Raw genomic sequence first — 18,725 nt, 5'->3', positions numbered from 1 at the left:
ATGGAAAAGGTTTGGAGGCGAGTAGGACTCCACTCCTCCCGGAAGAAGAGGGATGGGAGTGGGACCAGCCGGGAAGTGACCGCGTCCGAGCCACCACCCGAGGCCGAATACCAGAACATACACACACTGCGAACAGCTGATCTGATAAGACAGAAGCAAGGCGAAGAGAAGTCGACTCTGCGCTCGTCTTATATCATCAGGAACGGGGATAACTTCATTTTGGTGGAGCGGAGACGCCGCCGTCGCCGCCGGAGCGGCACCAGGGCCTCGTCAGGAAGTCGCCACCACACTCCACCGGTCGAGCAAGAGATCAGAACAGAGCAGAAACGCAGGCCGCCGGCCCGGCTTAAGATATTCGGCATTCAATGGCCCCTGCACTCTAGTGATACGAGGTAAGTGAATTCATTGACACTTGGAGTAAGTACCTATTAGTAGTGTATTATTAGAGTCGCTTACCTAATAATCATTAGCTGAGCTGAAAAGTTAATGTTATTGCAGTCTGTGTTAACTTAACAAAAACAGCTGAATGACTGATGTGGATCAGTAGGAATTTTTCACCCTCTGTAGGGCTGAATTACCTACTGAAGGCAAAATGGTAATTAAATAGGTTATTCCAGGATAAAGGTAAAGGTATACTTAAGTACCTACTTAATTACAAACCAACCCCAGGAACAATCTATTTTCCTTCCACAACAAGACTATCAATCGTTATAGAACGTTACCTTCCCGAAAGCTGTCACCACTATTTCTTATCTCTTCATTTGCATTCCCGGCGCCTTCCTTGTTCCATGATAGAATTGTAGTTACAGTAGGTATATACTTACATACTTACCTTTACACTATAGAGGTAGACGTACATAATAAAATATACATACATACAGTGATTATAGCGACTGACTTATATTTGCTCCAGTTTTAACTACATTCATAATATTTTTATCTCCCCTTTTAATGGAAAAAGGGTGCTATAAGTTTAACATGTCTGTGTATCTGTCTGTTGTAACTAGTGTACCAACCCAACAGTTCTTTTAGAGACATAGAAGGTAATGTTACTCCAAGTATATGAATACTTCATGAAACTCGGTTCAGCTGTTTGCAGATTATTAGCCATTTTCTAGTGGATCAGCAGCAGCAGTGATATGATCTATAATGAGATGTAGTTGCGGATAGCCACAAAACACAAACAGAAACTTCGTCTGACTTCATGACATGTCCCCCTAACTCGGCGACTCTTGACCACTGCATTATGTATTGCGACCTGTCTACAGTCTAAGCCTCTCTCCTATGAGCAAACCTTGGTCACCCGACGCTTCTGAGGAAGGGGTCCAGGGCACAACCACTTTAACCACTGAGTAAATAAAGCCCTCTTCCCCACAGACACACGTCGATCACCCGCCGGTTCTGCCGTGGCAAGAGGTCCAGGGACGACAACGAGCTCTACAGGTCCAACAGCTTCAAGTTCGAGCGGTTCGCACGGGAGCCGCCGGCTGATGACCCTACTGGATCACAGGTCAGTGGCTATAGGAATAGGATAGTGGGTAGTGTCATCATCATCACGATCCATCACGTCATAATAAGTACCATGATTACACCTACTGAGTAGAGTGGCCGAGACCCTCGGTCGAACAGTCGGTCAATTGCTAGCCGTTCATTGGCCACCAGTGTGAAGTTGGCAGCCTAAAGTTAGCAGCCTAAGTGTAGGCGACCAAATTAAGAAGGTTACGATTTGTACCACACATATTATTCAAAATTAAGGCTAATTTCATATTACTAATAAATACAAATGTATTAAATAATTAAAATTTAAAACATCAAATGACAAAACCGCAAAATAAAAAGCAAAATATTTTTTTAAAAATCTATTCTCCATAAGTGGATGACGTTTCAACCACGAAGGAGTCGGAAAGCCACGACCAGACCTAGTTTAAATCGAAGGCTGGTTAAGTAACACCACCTGAAAGAAGTTTCATCAACATTGAAAGAGGATTACAGGTGTCAGTAAGAAGAAGAATGCTGAAATCTGGGGAAAAAATACATATTTCACAAAGTTTTTTAAAAATTTCAGCCGAAAATGCTGATAAGAACAATACGTCTGCTGGTTAATATGATCGGCAATGATGATAACTGAAAACTATTTTCAGGATTTTCAGCTCACATGAGTACCTCTTCAGTTATAGGTAAATAGGTATTTAGCGGCCCAAGTCAAAATAATACACTCATACCCTCAGATACCCTAGAAGCAGGTGGAAAGCCACGACCAGACCTAGTTTAAATCGAAGGTTGGTTAAGTACCAACAGCTGAAAGAAGTTTCATCAACATTGAAAGAGGATTACAGGTGTCAGTAAGAGGAAGAATGCTGAATTCTGGGGAAAAAATACATATTTCACAAAGTTTTTTAAAATTTTCAGCTGAAAACGCGCACAAAACCACAACGTCTGCTGGTTAATATGATCGGCACTGATAATTGCTAAAAACCATTTTCAGGATTTTCAGCTCACATGAGTACCTTTCCAGTTATAGGTAAATAGGTATTTAGCAGCCTAAGTCGAAATATTAGACTCATACCCTCAGATACCCAAGAAGCAGGTGGAAAGCCACGACCAGACCTAGTTTAAATCGAAGGTTGGTTATGTACCAACAGCTGAAAGAAGTTTCATTAACATTGAAAGAGGATTACAGGTGCCTGTAAGAAGAAGAATGCTGAATTCTGGGGCAAAATTAGACATTTCCCAAAGTTTATTGAGAATTTAGGTGGAAATCCTCATGAATCCCCTAGAAGCAGGTGGAAAGCCACGACTAGACCTAGTTTAAATCGAAGGTTGGTTAATAACCAACAGCTGAAAGAAGTTTCATCAACATTGAAAGAGGATTACAGGTTCCTGTAAGAAGATGAATGCTGAATTCCGGGAAAAAAAATACACATTTAATAAAGTTTATTGACATTTTAGATGGAAACCCTCATGGATCCCCTAGAAGTAGTTGGAAAGCCACAACCAGACCTAGTTTAAATCAAAGGCTGGTTAAGTACCAACAGATGAAAGAAGTTTCATCAACATTGAAAGAGGATTACAGGTGTCAGTAAGAAGAAGAATGCTGAAATCTGGGGAAAAAATACATATTTCAGAAAGTTTTTTAAAATTTTCAGCTGAAAATGCTGATAAGACCACAACGTCTGCTAGTTTTTATGATCGGCACTGATGATTGCTGAAAACCATTTTCAGGATTTTCAGCTCACATGAGTACCTCTTCAGTTATAGGTAAATAGGTATTTAGCGGCCTAAGTCGAAATATTACTTTTATACCCTCAGATACCCAAGAAGCAGGTGGAAAGCCACGACCAGACCTAGTCTCAATCGAAGGTTGGTTATGTACAAACAGCTGAAAGAAGTTTCATCAACATTGAAAGAGGATTACAGCTGTCAGTAAGTGGAAGAATGCTGAATTCTGGGGAAAAAATACATATTTCACAAAGTTTTTTAAAATTTTCAGCTGAAAATGCAGATAAAACCAATACGTCTGCTGGTTTATATGATCGGCAATGATGATCACTGAAAACCATTTTCAGGATTTTCAGCTCACATGAGTACCTCTTCAGTTATAGGTAAATAGGTATTTAGCGGCCTAAGTCGAAATATTACACTCATACTCTCAGATACCCAAGAAGCAGGTGGAAAGCCACGACCAGACCTAGTTTAAATCGAAGGTTGGTTATGTACCAACAGCTGAAAGAAGTTTCATTAACATTGAAAGAGGATTACAGGTTCCTGTAAAAAGAAGAATGCTGAATTCTGGGGCAAAATTAGACATTTCCCAAAGTTTATTGAGAATTTAGGTGGAAATCCTCATGAATCCCCTAGAAGCAGGTGGAAAGCCACGACTAGACCTAGTTTAAATCGAAGGTTGGTTAATAACCAACAGCTGAAAGATGTTTCATAAACATTGAAAGAGGATTACAGGTTCCTGTAAGAAGATGAATGCTGAATTCCGGGAAAAAAAATACATATTTAATAAAGTTTTTGACATTTTAGATGGAAACCCTCATGGATCCCCTAGAAGTAGTTAGAAAGCCACGACCAGACCTAGTTTAAATCAAAGGCTGGTTAAGTACCAACAGCTGAAAGAAGTTTCATCAACATTGAAAGAGGATTACAGGTTCCTGTAAGAAGATGAATGCTGAATTCCGGGAAAAAAAATACACATTTAATAAAGTTTATTGACATTTTAGATGGAAACCCTCATGGCTCCCCTAGAAGTAGTTGGAAAGCCACAACCAGACCTAGTTTAAATCAAAGGCTGGTTAAGTACCAACAGCTGAAAGAAGTTTCATCAACATTGAAAGAGGATTACAGGTGTCAGTAAGAAGAAGAATGCTGAAATCTGGGGAAAAAATACATATTTCAGAAAGTTTTTTAAAATTTTCAGCTGAAAATGCTGATAAGACCACAACGTCTGCTAGTTTTTATGATCGGCACTGATGATTGCTGAAAACCATTTTCAGGATTTTCAGCTCACATGAGTACCTCTTCAGTTATAGGTAAATAGGTATTTAGCGGCCTAAGTCGAAATATTACTTTTATACCCTCAGATACCCAAGAAGCAGGTGGAAAGCCACGACCAGACCTAGTCTCAATCGAAGGTTGGTTATGTACAAACAGCTGAAAGAAGTTTCATCAACATTGAAAGAGGATTACAGGTGTCAGTAAGTGGAAGAATGCTAAATTCTGGGTAAAAAATACATATTTCACAAAGTTTTTTAAAATTTTCAGCTGAAAATGCAGATAAAACCAATACGTCTGCTGGTTTATATGATAAGCAATGATGATCACTGAAAACCATTTTCAGGATTTTCAGCTCACATGAGTACCTCTTCAGTTATAGGTAAATAGGTATTTAGCGGCCTAAGTCGAAATATTACACTCATACTCTCAGATACCCAAGAAGCAGGTGGAAAGCCACGACCAGACCTAGTTTAAATCGAAGGTTGGTTATGAACCAACAGCTGAAAGAAGTTTCATTAACATTGAAAGAGGATTACAGGTTCCTGTAAAAAGAAGAATGCTGAATTCTGGGGCAAAATTAGACATTTCCCAAAGTTTATTGAGAATTTAGGTGGAAATCCTCATGAATCCCCTAGAAGCAGGTGGAAAGCCACGACTAGACCTAGTTTAAATCGAAGGTTGGTTAATAACCAACAGCTGAAAGAAGTTTCATCAACATTGAAAGAGGATTACAGGTTCCTGTAAGAAGATGACTGCTGAATTCCGGGAAAAAAAATACATATTTAATAAAGTTTTTGACATTTTAGATGGAAACCCTCATGGATCCCCTAGAAGTAGTTGGAAAGCCACGACCAGACCTAGTTTAAATCAAAGGCTGGTTAAGTACCAACAGCTGAAAGAAGTTTCATCAACATTGAAAGAGGATTACAGGTGTCAGTAAGAAGAAGAATGCTGAATTCTGGGGCAAAATTAGACATTTCCCAAAGTTTATTGAGAATTTAGGTGGAAATCCTCATGAATCCCCTAGAAGCAGGTGGAAAGCCACGACTAGACCTAGTTTAAATCGAAGGTTGGTTAATAACCAACAGCTGAAAGAAGTTTCATCAACATTGAAAGAGGATTACAGGTTCCTGTAAGAAGATGAATGCTGAATTCCGGGAAAAAAAATACACATTTAATAAAGTTTATTGACATTTTAGATGGAAACCCTCATGGATCCCCTAGAAGTAGTTGGAAAGCCACAACCAGACCTAGTTTAAATCAAAGGCTGGTTAAGTACCAACAGATGAAAGAAGTTTCATCAACATTGAAAGAGGATTACAGGTGTCAGTAAGAAGAAGAATGCTGAAATCTGGGGAAAAAATACATATTTCAGAAAGTTTTTTAAAATTTTCAGCTGAAAATGCTGATAAGACCACAACGTCTGCTAGTTTTTATGATCGGCACTGATGATTGCTGAAAACCATTTTCAGGATTTTCAGCTCACATGAGTACCTCTTCAGTTATAGGTAAATAGGTATTTAGCGGCCTAAGTCGAAATATTACTTTTATACCCTCAGATACCCAAGAAGCAGGTGGAAAGCCACGACCAGACCTAGTCTCAATCGAAGGTTGGTTATGTACAAACAGCTGAAAGAAGTTTCATCAACATTGAAAGAGGATTACAGCTGTCAGTAAGTGGAAGAATGCTGAATTCTGGGGAAAAAATACATATTTCACAAAGTTTTTTAAAATTTTCAGCTGAAAATGCAGATAAAACCAATACGTCTGCTGGTTTATATGATCGGCAATGATGATCACTGAAAACCATTTTCAGGATTTTCAGCTCACATGAGTACCTCTTCAGTTATAGGTAAATAGGTATTTAGCGGCCTAAGTCGAAATATTACACTCATACTCTCAGATACCCAAGAAGCAGGTGGAAAGCCACGACCAGACCTAGTTTAAATCGAAGGTTGGTTATGTACCAACAGCTGAAAGAAGTTTCATTAACATTGAAAGAGGATTACAGGTTCCTGTAAAAAGAAGAATGCTGAATTCTGGGGCAAAATTAGACATTTCCCAAAGTTTATTGAGAATTTAGGTGGAAATCCTCATGAATCCCCTAGAAGCAGGTGGAAAGCCACGACTAGACCTAGTTTAAATCGAAGGTTGGTTAATAACCAACAGCTGAAAGATGTTTCATAAACATTGAAAGAGGATTACAGGTTCCTGTAAGAAGATGAATGCTGAATTCCGGGAAAAAAAATACATATTTAATAAAGTTTTTGACATTTTAGATGGAAACCCTCATGGATCCCCTAGAAGTAGTTAGAAAGCCACGACCAGACCTAGTTTAAATCAAAGGCTGGTTAAGTACCAACAGCTGAAAGAAGTTTCATCAACATTGAAAGAGGATTACAGGTTCCTGTAAGAAGATGAATGCTGAATTCCGGGAAAAAAAATACACATTTAATAAAGTTTATTGACATTTTAGATGGAAACCCTCATGGCTCCCCTAGAAGTAGTTGGAAAGCCACAACCAGACCTAGTTTAAATCAAAGGCTGGTTAAGTACCAACAGCTGAAAGAAGTTTCATCAACATTGAAAGAGGATTACAGGTGTCAGTAAGAAGAAGAATGCTGAAATCTGGGGAAAAAATACATATTTCAGAAAGTTTTTTAAAATTTTCAGCTGAAAATGCTGATAAGACCACAACGTCTGCTAGTTTTTATGATCGGCACTGATGATTGCTGAAAACCATTTTCAGGATTTTCAGCTCACATGAGTACCTCTTCAGTTATAGGTAAATAGGTATTTAGCGGCCTAAGTCGAAATATTACTTTTATACCCTCAGATACCCAAGAAGCAGGTGGAAAGCCACGACCAGACCTAGTCTCAATCGAAGGTTGGTTATGTACAAACAGCTGAAAGAAGTTTCATCAACATTGAAAGAGGATTACAGGTGTCAGTAAGTGGAAGAATGCTAAATTCTGGGTAAAAAATACATATTTCACAAAGTTTTTTAAAATTTTCAGCTGAAAATGCAGATAAAACCAATACGTCTGCTGGTTTATATGATAAGCAATGATGATCACTGAAAACCATTTTCAGGATTTTCAGCTCACATGAGTACCTCTTCAGTTATAGGTAAATAGGTATTTAGCGGCCTAAGTCGAAATATTACACTCATACTCTCAGATACCCAAGAAGCAGGTGGAAAGCCACGACCAGACCTAGTTTAAATCGAAGGTTGGTTATGAACCAACAGCTGAAAGAAGTTTCATTAACATTGAAAGAGGATTACAGGTTCCTGTAAAAAGAAGAATGCTGAATTCTGGGGCAAAATTAGACATTTCCCAAAGTTTATTGAGAATTTAGGTGGAAATCCTCATGAATCCCCTAGAAGCAGGTGGAAAGCCACGACTAGACCTAGTTTAAATCGAAGGTTGGTTAATAACCAACAGCTGAAAGAAGTTTCATCAACATTGAAAGAGGATTACAGGTTCCTGTAAGAAGATGACTGCTGAATTCCGGGAAAAAAAATACATATTTAATAAAGTTTTTGACATTTTAGATGGAAACCCTCATGGATCCCCTAGAAGTAGTTGGAAAGCCACGACCAGACCTAGTTTAAATCAAAGGCTGGTTAAGTACCAACAGCTGAAAGAAGTTTCATCAACATTGAAAGAGGATTACAGGTGTCAGTAAGAAGAAGAATGCTGAAATCTGGGGAAAAAATACATTTTTCAGAAAGTTTTTTAAAATTTTCAGCTGAAAATGCTGATAAGACCACATCGTCTGCTAGTTTTTATGATCGGCACTGATGATTGCTGAAAACCATTTTCAGGATTTTCAGCTCACATGAGTACCTCTTCAGTTATAGGTAAATAGGTATTTAGCGGCCTAAGTCGAAATATTACTTTTATACCCTCAGATACCCAAGAAGCAGGTGGAAAGCCACGACCAGACCTAGTCTCGATCGAAGGTTGGTTATGTACAAACAGCTGAAAGAAGTTTCATCAACATTGAAAGAGGATTACAGGTGTCAGTAAGTGGAAGAATGCTGAATTCTGGGGAAAAAATACATATTTCACAAAGTTTTTTAAAATTTTCAGCTGAAAATGCAGATAAAACCAATACGTCTGCTGGTTTATATGATCGGCAATGATGATCACTGAAAACCATTTTCAGGATTTTCAGCTCACATGAGTACCTCTTCAGTTATAGGTAAATAGGTATTTAGCGGCCTAAGTCGAAATATTACACTCATACTCTCAGATACCCAAGAAGCAGGTGGAAAGCCACGACCAGACCTAGTTTAAATCAAAGGTTGGTTATGTACCAACAGCTGAAAGAAGTTTCATTAACATTGAAAGAGGATTACAGGTTCCTGTAAAAAGAAGAATGCTGAATTCTGGGGCAAAATTAGACATTTCCCAAAGTTTATTGAGAATTTAGGTGGAAATCCTCATGAATCCCCTAGAAGCAGGTGGAAAGCCACGACTAGACCTAGTTTAAATCGAAGGTTGGTTAATAACCAACAGCTGAAAGATGTTTCATCAACATTGAAAGAGGATTACAGGTTCCTGTAAGAAGATGAATGCTGAATTCCGGGAAAAAAAATACATATTTAATAAAGTTTTTGACATTTTAGATGGAAACCCTCGTGGATCCCCTAGAAGTAGTTAGAAAGCCACAACCAGACCTAGTTTAAATCAAAGGCTGGTTAAGTACCAACAGCTGAAAGAAGTTTCATCAACATTGAAAGAGGATTACAGGTTCCTGTAAGAAGATGAATGCTGAATTCCGGGAAAAAAAATACACATTTAATAAAGTTTATTGACATTTTAGATGGAAACCCTCATGGCTCCCCTAGAAGTAGTTGGAAAGCCACAACCAGACCTAGTTTAAATCAAAGGCTGGTTAAGTACCAACAGCTGAAAGAAGTTTCATCAACATTGAAAGAGGATTACAGGTGTCAGTAAGAAGAAGAATGCTGAAATCTTGGGAAAAAATACATATTTCAGAAAGTTTTTTAAAATTTTCAGCTGAAAATGCTGATAAGACCACAACGTCTGCTAGTTTTTATGATCGGCACTGATGATTGCTGAAAACCATTTTCAGGATTTTCAGCTCACATGAGTACCTCTTCAGTTATAGGTAAATAGGTATTTAGCGGCCTAAGTCGAAATATTACTTTTATACCCTCAGATACCCAAGAAGCAGGTGGAAAGCCACGACCAGACCTAGTCTCAATCGAAGGTTGGTTATGTACAAACAGCTGAAAGAAGTTTCATCAACATTGAAAGAGGATTACAGGTGTCAGTAAGTGGAAGAATGCTGAATTCTGGGGAAAAAAATACATATTTCACAAAGTTTTTTAAAATTTTCAGCTGAAAATGCAGATAAAACCAATACGTCTGCTGGTTTATATGATCGGCAATGATGATCACTGATAACCATTTTCAGGATTTTCAGCTCACATGAGTACCTCTTCAGTTATAGGTAAATAGGTATTTAGCGGCCTAAGTCGAAATATTACACTCATACTCTCAGATACCCAAGAAGCAGGTGGAAAGCCACGACCAGACCTAGTTTAAATCGAAGGTTGGTTATGGACCAACAGCTGAAAGAAGTTTCATTACCATTGAAAGAGGATTACAGGTTCCTGTAAAAAGAAGAATGCTGAATTCTGGGGCAAAATTAGACATTTCCCAAAGTTTATTGAGAATTTAGGTGGAAATCCTCATGAATCCCCTAGAAGCAGGTGGAAAGCCACGACTAGACCTAGTTTAAATCGAAGGTTGGTTAATAACCAACAGCTGAAAGATGTTTCATCAACATTGAAAGAGGATTACAGGTGCCTGTAAGAAGATGAATGCTGAATTCTGAGGAAAAAATAGACATTTCCCACAGTTTATTAAGATTTTAGATGAAAATCCTCATGAATCCCCTAGAAGCAGGTGGAAAACCACGACTAGACCTAGTTTAAATCGAAGGTTGGTTAATAACCAACAGCTGAAAAAAGTTTCATCAACATTGAAAGAGGATTACAGGTTCCTGTAAGAAGATGAATGCTGAATTCCGGGAAAAAAAATACACATTTAATAAAGTTTATTGACATTTTAGATGGAAACCCTCATGGATCCCCTAGAAGTAGTTGGAAAGCCACGACCAGACCTAGTTTAAATCAAAGGCTGGTTAAGTACCAACAGCTGAAAGAAGTTTCATCAACATTGAAAGAGGATTACAGGTGTCAGTAAGAAGAAGAATGCTGAAATCTGGGGAAAAAATACATATTTCACAAAGTTTTTTAAAATTTTCAGCTGAAAATGCTGATAAGACCACAACGTCTGCTAGTTTTTATGATTGGCACTGATGATTGCTGATAATCATTTTCAGGATTTTCAGCTCACATGAGTACCTCTTCAGTTATAGGTAAATAGGTATTTAGCGGCCTAAGTCGAAATATTACACTCATACCCTCAGATACCCAAGAAGTAGGTGGAAAGCCACGACCAGACCTAGTTTAAATCGAAGGTTGGTTAAGTACCAACAGCTAAAAGAAGTTTCATCCACATTGAAAGAGGATTACAGGTTCCTGTAAGAAGATGAATGCTGAATTCTTGGGAAAAAATAGACATTTCCCAAAGTTTATTGAGATTTTAGGTGGAAATCCTCATGAATCCCCTAGAAGCAGGTGGAAAGCCAAGACTAGACCTAGTTTAAATCGAAGGTTGGTTAATAACCAACAGCTGAAAGAAGTTTCATCAACATTGAAAGAGGATTACAGGTTCCTCTAAGAAGATGAATGCTTAATTCCGGGAAAAAAAAATACACATATTTCACGAATTTTTTCCCCAGAATTTAGCATTCTTCCACTTACTGACACCTGTAATCCTCTTTCAATGATGATGAAACTTCTTTCAGATGTTTGTACATAAACAACCTTCGATTGAGACTAGGTCTGGTCGTGGCTTTCCACCTGCTTCTAGGGTATCTGAGGGTATAAAAGTAATATTTCGACTTAGGCCGCTAAATACCTATTTACCTATAACTGAAGAGGTACTCATGTGAGCTGAAAATCCTGAAAATAGTTTTCAGCAATCATCAGTGCCAATCATAAAAACTAGCAGACGTTGTGGTTTTATCAGCATTTTCAGCTGAAAATTTTAATAAACTTTCTGAAATATGTATTTTTTCCCCAGATTTCAGCATTCTTCTTCTTACTGACACCTGTAATCCTCTTTCAATGTTGATGAAACTTCTTTCAGCTGTTGGTACTTAACCAGCCTTTGATTTAAACTAGGTCTGGTCGTGGCTTTCCAACTACTTCTAGGGGATCCATGAGGGTTTCCATCTAAAATGTCAATAAACTTTATTAAATGTGTATTTTTTTTTCCTGGAATTCAGCATTCATCATCTTACAGGAACCTGTAATCCTCTTTCAATGTTGATGAAACTTCTTTCAGCTGTTGGTTATTAACCAACCTTCGATTTTAACTAGGTCTAGTCGTGGCTTTCCACCTGCTTCTAGGGGATTCATGAGGATTTCCACCTAAAATCTCAATAAACTTTGGGAAATGTCTATTTTTTCCCCAGAATTCAGCATTCATCTTCTTACAGGAACCTGTAATCCTCTTTCAATGTGGATGAAACTTCTTTCAGCTGTTGGTACTTAACCAACCTTCGATTTAAACTAGGTCTGGTCGTGGTTTTCCACCTGCTTCTAGGGTATCTGAGGGTATAAGTGCAATATTTCGACTTAGGCCGCTAAATACCTATTTACCTATAACTGGAGAGGTACTCATGTGAGCTGAAAATCCTGAAAATGGTTTTTAGCAATCATCAGTGCCGATCATATTAACTTGCAGACGTTGTGGTTTTATCCGCGTTTTCAGCTGATTTTTTTTAAAAACTTTGTGAAATATGTATTTTTTCTCCAGAATTCAGCATTCTTCCACTTACTGACACCTGTAATCCTCTTTCAATGTTGATGAAACTTCTTTCAGATGTTTGTACATAAACATTCTTCGATTGAGACTAGGTCTGGTCGTGGCTTTCCACCTGCTTCTAGGGTATCTGAGGGTATAAAAGTAATATTTCGACTTAGGCCGCTAAATACCTATTTACCTATAACTGAAGAGGTACTCATGTGAGCTGAAAATCCTGAAAATAGATTTCAGTTATCATCATTGCCGATCATATAAACCAGCAGACGTATTGGTCTTATCTGCAATTTCAGCTGAAAATTTAAAAAAACTTTGTGATATATGTATTTTTTCCCCAGAATTCAGCATTCTTCCACTTACTGACACCTGTAATCCTCTTTCAATGTTAATGAAACTCCTTTCAGCTGTTCGTACTTAACCAACCTTTGATTAAAACTAGGTCTGGTCGTGGCTTTCCACCTGCTTCTAGGGTATCTGAGGGTATAAGTGCAATATTTCGACTTAGGCCGCTAAATACCTATTTACCTATAACTGGAGAGGTACTCATGTGAGCTGAAAATCCTGAAAATGGTTTTTAGCAATCATCAGTGCCGATCATATTAACTTGCAGACGTTGTGGTTTTATCCGCGTTTTCAGCTGATTTTTTTTAAAAACTTTGTGAAATATGTATTTTTTCTCCAGAATTCAGCATTCTTCCACTTACTGACACCTGTAATCCTCTTTCAATGTTGATGAAACTTCTTTCAGATGTTTGTACATAAACATTCTTCGATTGAGACTAGGTCTGGTCGTGGCTTTCCACCTGCTTCTAGGGTATCTGAGGGTATAAAAGTAATATTTCGACTTAGGCCGCTAAATACCTATTTACCTATAACTGAAGAGGTACTCATGTGAGCTGAAAATCCTGAAAATAGATTTCAGTTATCATCATTGCCGATCATATAAACCAGCAGACGTATTGGTCTTATCTGCAATTTCAGCTGAAAATTTAAAAAAACTTTGTGATATATGTATTTTTTCCCCAGAATTCAGCATTCTTCCACTTACTGACACCTGTAATCCTCTTTCAATGTTAATGAAACTCCTTTCAGCTGTTCGTACTTAACCAACCTTTGATTAAAACTAGGTCTGGTCGTGGCTTTCCACCTGCTTCTAGGGTATCTGAGGGTATAAGTGCAATATTTCGACTTAGGCCGCTAAATACCTATTTACCTATAACTGGAGAGGTACTCATGTGAGCTGAAAATCCTGAAAATGGTTTTTAGCAATAATCAGTGCCGATCATATTAACTAGCAGACGTTGCGGTTTTATCCGCGTTTTCAGCTGAAATTTTTTAAAAACTTTGTGAAATATGATTTTTTTCCCCAGAATTCAGCATTCTTCCACTTACTGACACCTGTAATCCTCTTTCAATGTTGATGAAACTTCTTTCAGCTATTGGTACTTAACCAGCCTTTGATTTAAACTAGGTCTGGTCGTGGCTTTCTAACTACTTCTAGGGGATCCATGAGGGTTTCCATCTAAAATGTCAATAAACTTTATTAAATGTGTATTTTTTTTCCCCGGAATTCAGCATTCATCATCTTACAGGAACCTGTAACCCCCTTTCAATGTTGATGAAACTTCTTTAAGCTGTTGGTTATTAACCAACCTTCGATTTAAACTAGGTCTAGTCGTGTCTTTCCACCTGCTTCTAGGGGATTCATGAGGATTTCCACCTAAAATCTCAATAAACTTTGGGAAATGTCTATTTTTTCCCCAGATTTCAGCATTCATCTTCTTACAGGAACCTGTAATCCTCTTTCAATGTTGATGAAACTTCTTTCAGCTGTTGATTATTAACCAACCTTCGATTTAAACTAGGTCTAGTCGTGGCTTTCCACCTGCTTCTAGGGGATTCATGAGGATTTCCATCTAAAATCTTAATAAACTGTGGGAAATGTCTATTTTTTCCCCAGAATTCAGCATTCATCTTCTTACAGGAACCTGTAATCCTCTTTCAATGTGGATGAAACTTCTTTCAGCTGTTGGTACTTAACCAACCTTCGATTTAAACTAGGTCTGGTCGTGGCTTTCCATCTGCTTCTAGGGTATCTGAGGGTATGAGTGTATTATTTCGACTTAGGCCGCTAAATACCTATTTAGCTATAACTGAAGAGGTACTCATGTGAGCTGAAAATCCTGAAAATAGTTTTCAGTAATCATCATTTCCGATCATATAAACCAGCAGACGTATTGGTCTTATCTGCATTTTCAGCTGAAAATTTTAAAAAACTTTGTGAAATATGTATTTTTTCCCCAGAATTCAGCATTCTTCCACTTACTGACACCTGTAATCCTCTTTCAATGTTGATGAAACTTCTTTCAGCTGTTTGTACATAACCAACCTTCGATTTAAACTAGGTCTGGTCGTGGCTTTCCACCTACTTCTATGGTATCTGAGGGTATAAAAGTAATGTTTTGACTTAGGCCGCTAAATACCTATTTACCCATAACTGGAGAGGTACTCATGTGAGCTGAAAATCCTGAAAATGGATTTCAGCAATCATCAGTGCAGATCATAAAAACCAGCAGACGTTGCGGTCTTATCAGCATTTTCGGCTTAAATTTTTAAAAAACTTTGTGAAATATGTATTTTTTCCCCAGATTTCAGCATTCTTCTTCTTACTGACACCTGTAATCCTCTTTCAATGTTGATGAAACTTCTTTCAGGTGGTGTTACTTAACCAGCCTTCGATTTAAACTAGGTCTGGTCGTGGCTTTCCGACTCCTTCGTGGTTGAAACGTCATCCACTTAAGGAGAATAGATTTTTAAAAAATTATTTTGCTTTTTATTTTGCGGTTTTGTCATTCGATGTTTTAAATTTTCATTATTTAATACATTTGTATTTATTAGTAATATGAAATTAGCCCTAATTTTGAATAATATGTGTGGTACAAATCGTAACCTACTTAATTTGGTCGCCTACACTTAGGCTGCTAACTTTAGGCTGCCAACTTCACACTGGTTCATTGGCCGAGGATCGGCTGAGGATTCTGTCTCGCCACTGTACTTGGTAGTAACAAGGCAGGGGATAAGTAAGATACATTAGTTAGTGATCCCGGAAGGAACGATATGAATGATTAGCAATGATAAGTTCATACTACGAGCATATAGCGTAAATAATCCTAACTAATATTATAAATGCGAAAGTAACTGTTGTCTGTCTATCTGTCTGTCTGTCTGTTACTCTTTCACGCCAAAACTACTGAACGGATTTGAATGAAATTTGGTATACCTACGGTTTAGACCCTGGGAAAGAACGTAGGCTACTTTTTATCCCGGAATTCCCACGGGAAAACTTTTTAAGGCGAAGCAAAGCGCGCGGGAACAGCTATATAAAATATTTTTTTTAGAATTTTTTACTAACTTCCTTGAAATTTTCCCGGAGCCGAAATTGAATATCGTAATCTTTTCACATTCAAATTTAACCTGTGCGATCTTATAAATCTTTTCAACACCTCGGCAGTCCGTGTTATATCGCCTCAATCCTGAAATATTCGTCTGAAGGCGACCCGAAGTGTTGTTAGAAGCTAAAGGACATTCCGCAGGCACTCGTGGTATGAAAGCCTTCGCCACTTATCTAGATGAGCTATCTGGGCTACAAAGAGCCGGCTCTATAAAAGTCTAGCCCGAAGATTCCGGGGTTCAACCAGCACAAAGCCCTAAGTGCCTATTGAGCCGTGCATCTAAACGCATTGCTTGCGAGGTTTTTTTTCACTTAGAATGTGTTTGGGAATTTACTCACGACTGCTGGACCACTCTGGAGTGTTAGGCACTATGAATTTTATAAATATACTTACTGATTACTTATGTATACATATATGTGTGGGGACACACGTATACATAAACATACCGAGGGACTAAATACGGGGTTAACGGGGTTCAACTGAGGTGAATTGCACAATGGGTAACAATGAACTATTACCTATGCCAAGTTTAAACCTATACCTAGATTACCTAGTACTAGTTATTATACATCCCAGCCGCCACCGCATTTAATGCGCGTTCATCGTTTAAGGCGAATCGCGATATAAGTAGTGACGTTTACCTACGTCGATAACGAACCCGTGCAGCGGTAGCTGGTACAATACTTCACCGCCGCCGCACCCCGTAGCTGAGCAAACGATAGGCGCCTGCTATTCTATTAGTACTGCAATGCTTTTTCAGCTGAAAAACTATTTTATGAGTAAAACTTTCAATTCAACAGCCAGACGGCTCGACCGGCCGTGCTTTTTCAATGAAAACTCGCGCTCACGTAAAAAAAATGCATTTATATTTGAAGTTCCTTCGTAACTTAAACATTTACAAGTAGATTAAGGTACGTTTATCGGTATCGATCGTTGCTATAAGTAAGTACTTAGGTACTATTTTCTTATTGATAAGTAGGTATGAAGCTTTCAAACTTCGATGATACAAAGTAGGCTTAGAAAGTAGGTATTTGTCTCTTTGCTTTTTAAATAAGTACTTACAGAATAATCTCCCTACCTGTTAAAATGTTGAGTTATTATTTTATGTAATTAAAATGATTACTTATTAAAAAGCTTAATTTTACATACTTACCTACTTACCCTACGTACGGTAAGTATGATAAATAAAATACTTAATAATATTTAGTATACAGGGTGATTGGTAATTAGTGGCGGATCCGTTAAGGGGAGATAGAAGAGATAGATACTAGTCGATTTCAATAAGGTATGTACTATCCAAAAGTTAACCATTTCTGAAATATTCATAATTTTAGAATTTTATAAAAAAATCGTCCATAAAAAGTTTAAACATAAATTTAAGAAAAAGTAGACCTTTTAAAACCACTTTTTTAATGGTTTTACATTATTAAATAATGAAAAAAATAATAATAGCTATTAAATTTACATAACTAACGTTATCTTAAGCCATATAGGCTTCAAAACATCAAAATTAAAATAAAATAAAACAGTCACTATACAGAAAAAAACCCTAATTAAAATAAAAAATCACGTAACAATTTTTGTTGCAAATTATCTTTAAAACTTCAGTATTTAATTAGCTTTCGAATGAGGTATAACAAACCTAAATTGGCCTAGGAATGCCAAAAATATGACTTACTTAACACAATAGGGCAGGTAAAATAGAACAATTTTCATCACGACCCATTACGTCCCCACTGCTGGGGCACGGGTCTCCTTCCAATGAAGGAAGGGTTGTTGTTGTATAATACTATGTTCTAAAAAACCGTAACAGCGCCATCTAGTGGAACTTTGCAAAACCACGACGTATATTTACTCACAATGCTTTTTATTTATGGTGGTACTACGTTTTTGTAGCAAATAGTACCGACTTTCACTAAGAGATCGCGCTTTAGAGACTTTCTATTTGAAAGCCTTCCATTGCCTTCCCTGTTTTGCAGGTTGCAGCTGATTGCGGGTAGCATGGTTTAAAAATTCGATCACTGTTAAATTGCCTTTGTATGAGAATATCTGCTTCGTATAAGTCTGTTTGTAAACCTGTGTTGTATAATTTGTCTATTTTGTGTAGTTATAATGAAGTGGTGTGGTGTGGAAGGTTTTTATTTCCACGGGAAGTATAAAGAACCATGAGGTAAAGTAAAATAGGAATAAAGTGTAGTACTTCTTACCAACGTAAGATAAGTAAATCTTAATTAAAAAAACATACTTACTAAGACAAAAAAATAAGTACTTAGGTAAGTACTTTATCACCTATACCCTATACCTAGTTAGGTAGACACTTGCAGTAAATCTGAAAAATAATGTCGGCTGCCATGAAACACGTTGGGGTGTCAAATCGGTGGTTGTATTACAACATAAATTGTGCGGCCCACTGGGGTGGGCAATGTGGGCATTAATATCATCTGTCCTATCAATTACATCACCGCTAGCCGTGTAGGCAGTAGGTAGGTATTGCCAATAATCTGTAGAAATGGTTATGTCCTACGAGTGAAAATTAGTAAAAAGGGGAATCTGTAAAAACGATAATCTGTAGAAATGGGAAATGGTAAGGATGGAAACATAGGCCTACAGTGATGTTTATGTACACATCACTGTAGGCGTGGGTTTGGCCAGATACGAATGATGTGTACTACGTACCTACAAACTTACCACACCATCAAAGAAAGGCAAAAAGGGAAATTTTTTCAGAGCATTAACTTTATAAGTATGTATTTAATGATTCTTTAATTATCTTCATATACTTACCTACTTATTCATAAAATTTAACTTCTGCGAGGCTTCTTGTAAACAGTAAAAGTAA

The 18,725-nt window shown here is 37.6% G+C and overlaps 1 protein-coding gene across 1 annotated transcript in view; it reads left to right on the top strand.

The window, feature by feature from the left end:
* LOC105396496 overlaps positions 1–18,725 on the top strand; it is a 168,993-nt gene continuing 150,268 nt past the window's right edge. Inside the window, exons 1-2 of the mRNA XM_038115768.2 lie at positions 1–392; positions 1,378–1,510. Of these exons, the coding sequence (XP_037971696.2) occupies positions 1–392; positions 1,378–1,510 (525 nt within the window). The remainder of the gene's footprint in view (positions 393–1,377; positions 1,511–18,725) is intronic.

This window comes from Plutella xylostella, chromosome 21, assembly GCF_932276165.1.
Source record: "Plutella xylostella chromosome 21, ilPluXylo3.1, whole genome shotgun sequence".
Lineage (NCBI taxonomy): Eukaryota > Metazoa > Arthropoda > Insecta > Lepidoptera > Plutellidae > Plutella > Plutella xylostella.
The sequence above is the reverse complement of the archived record's forward strand: the minus strand, read 5'-3'. Positions and strand labels throughout refer to the sequence as shown.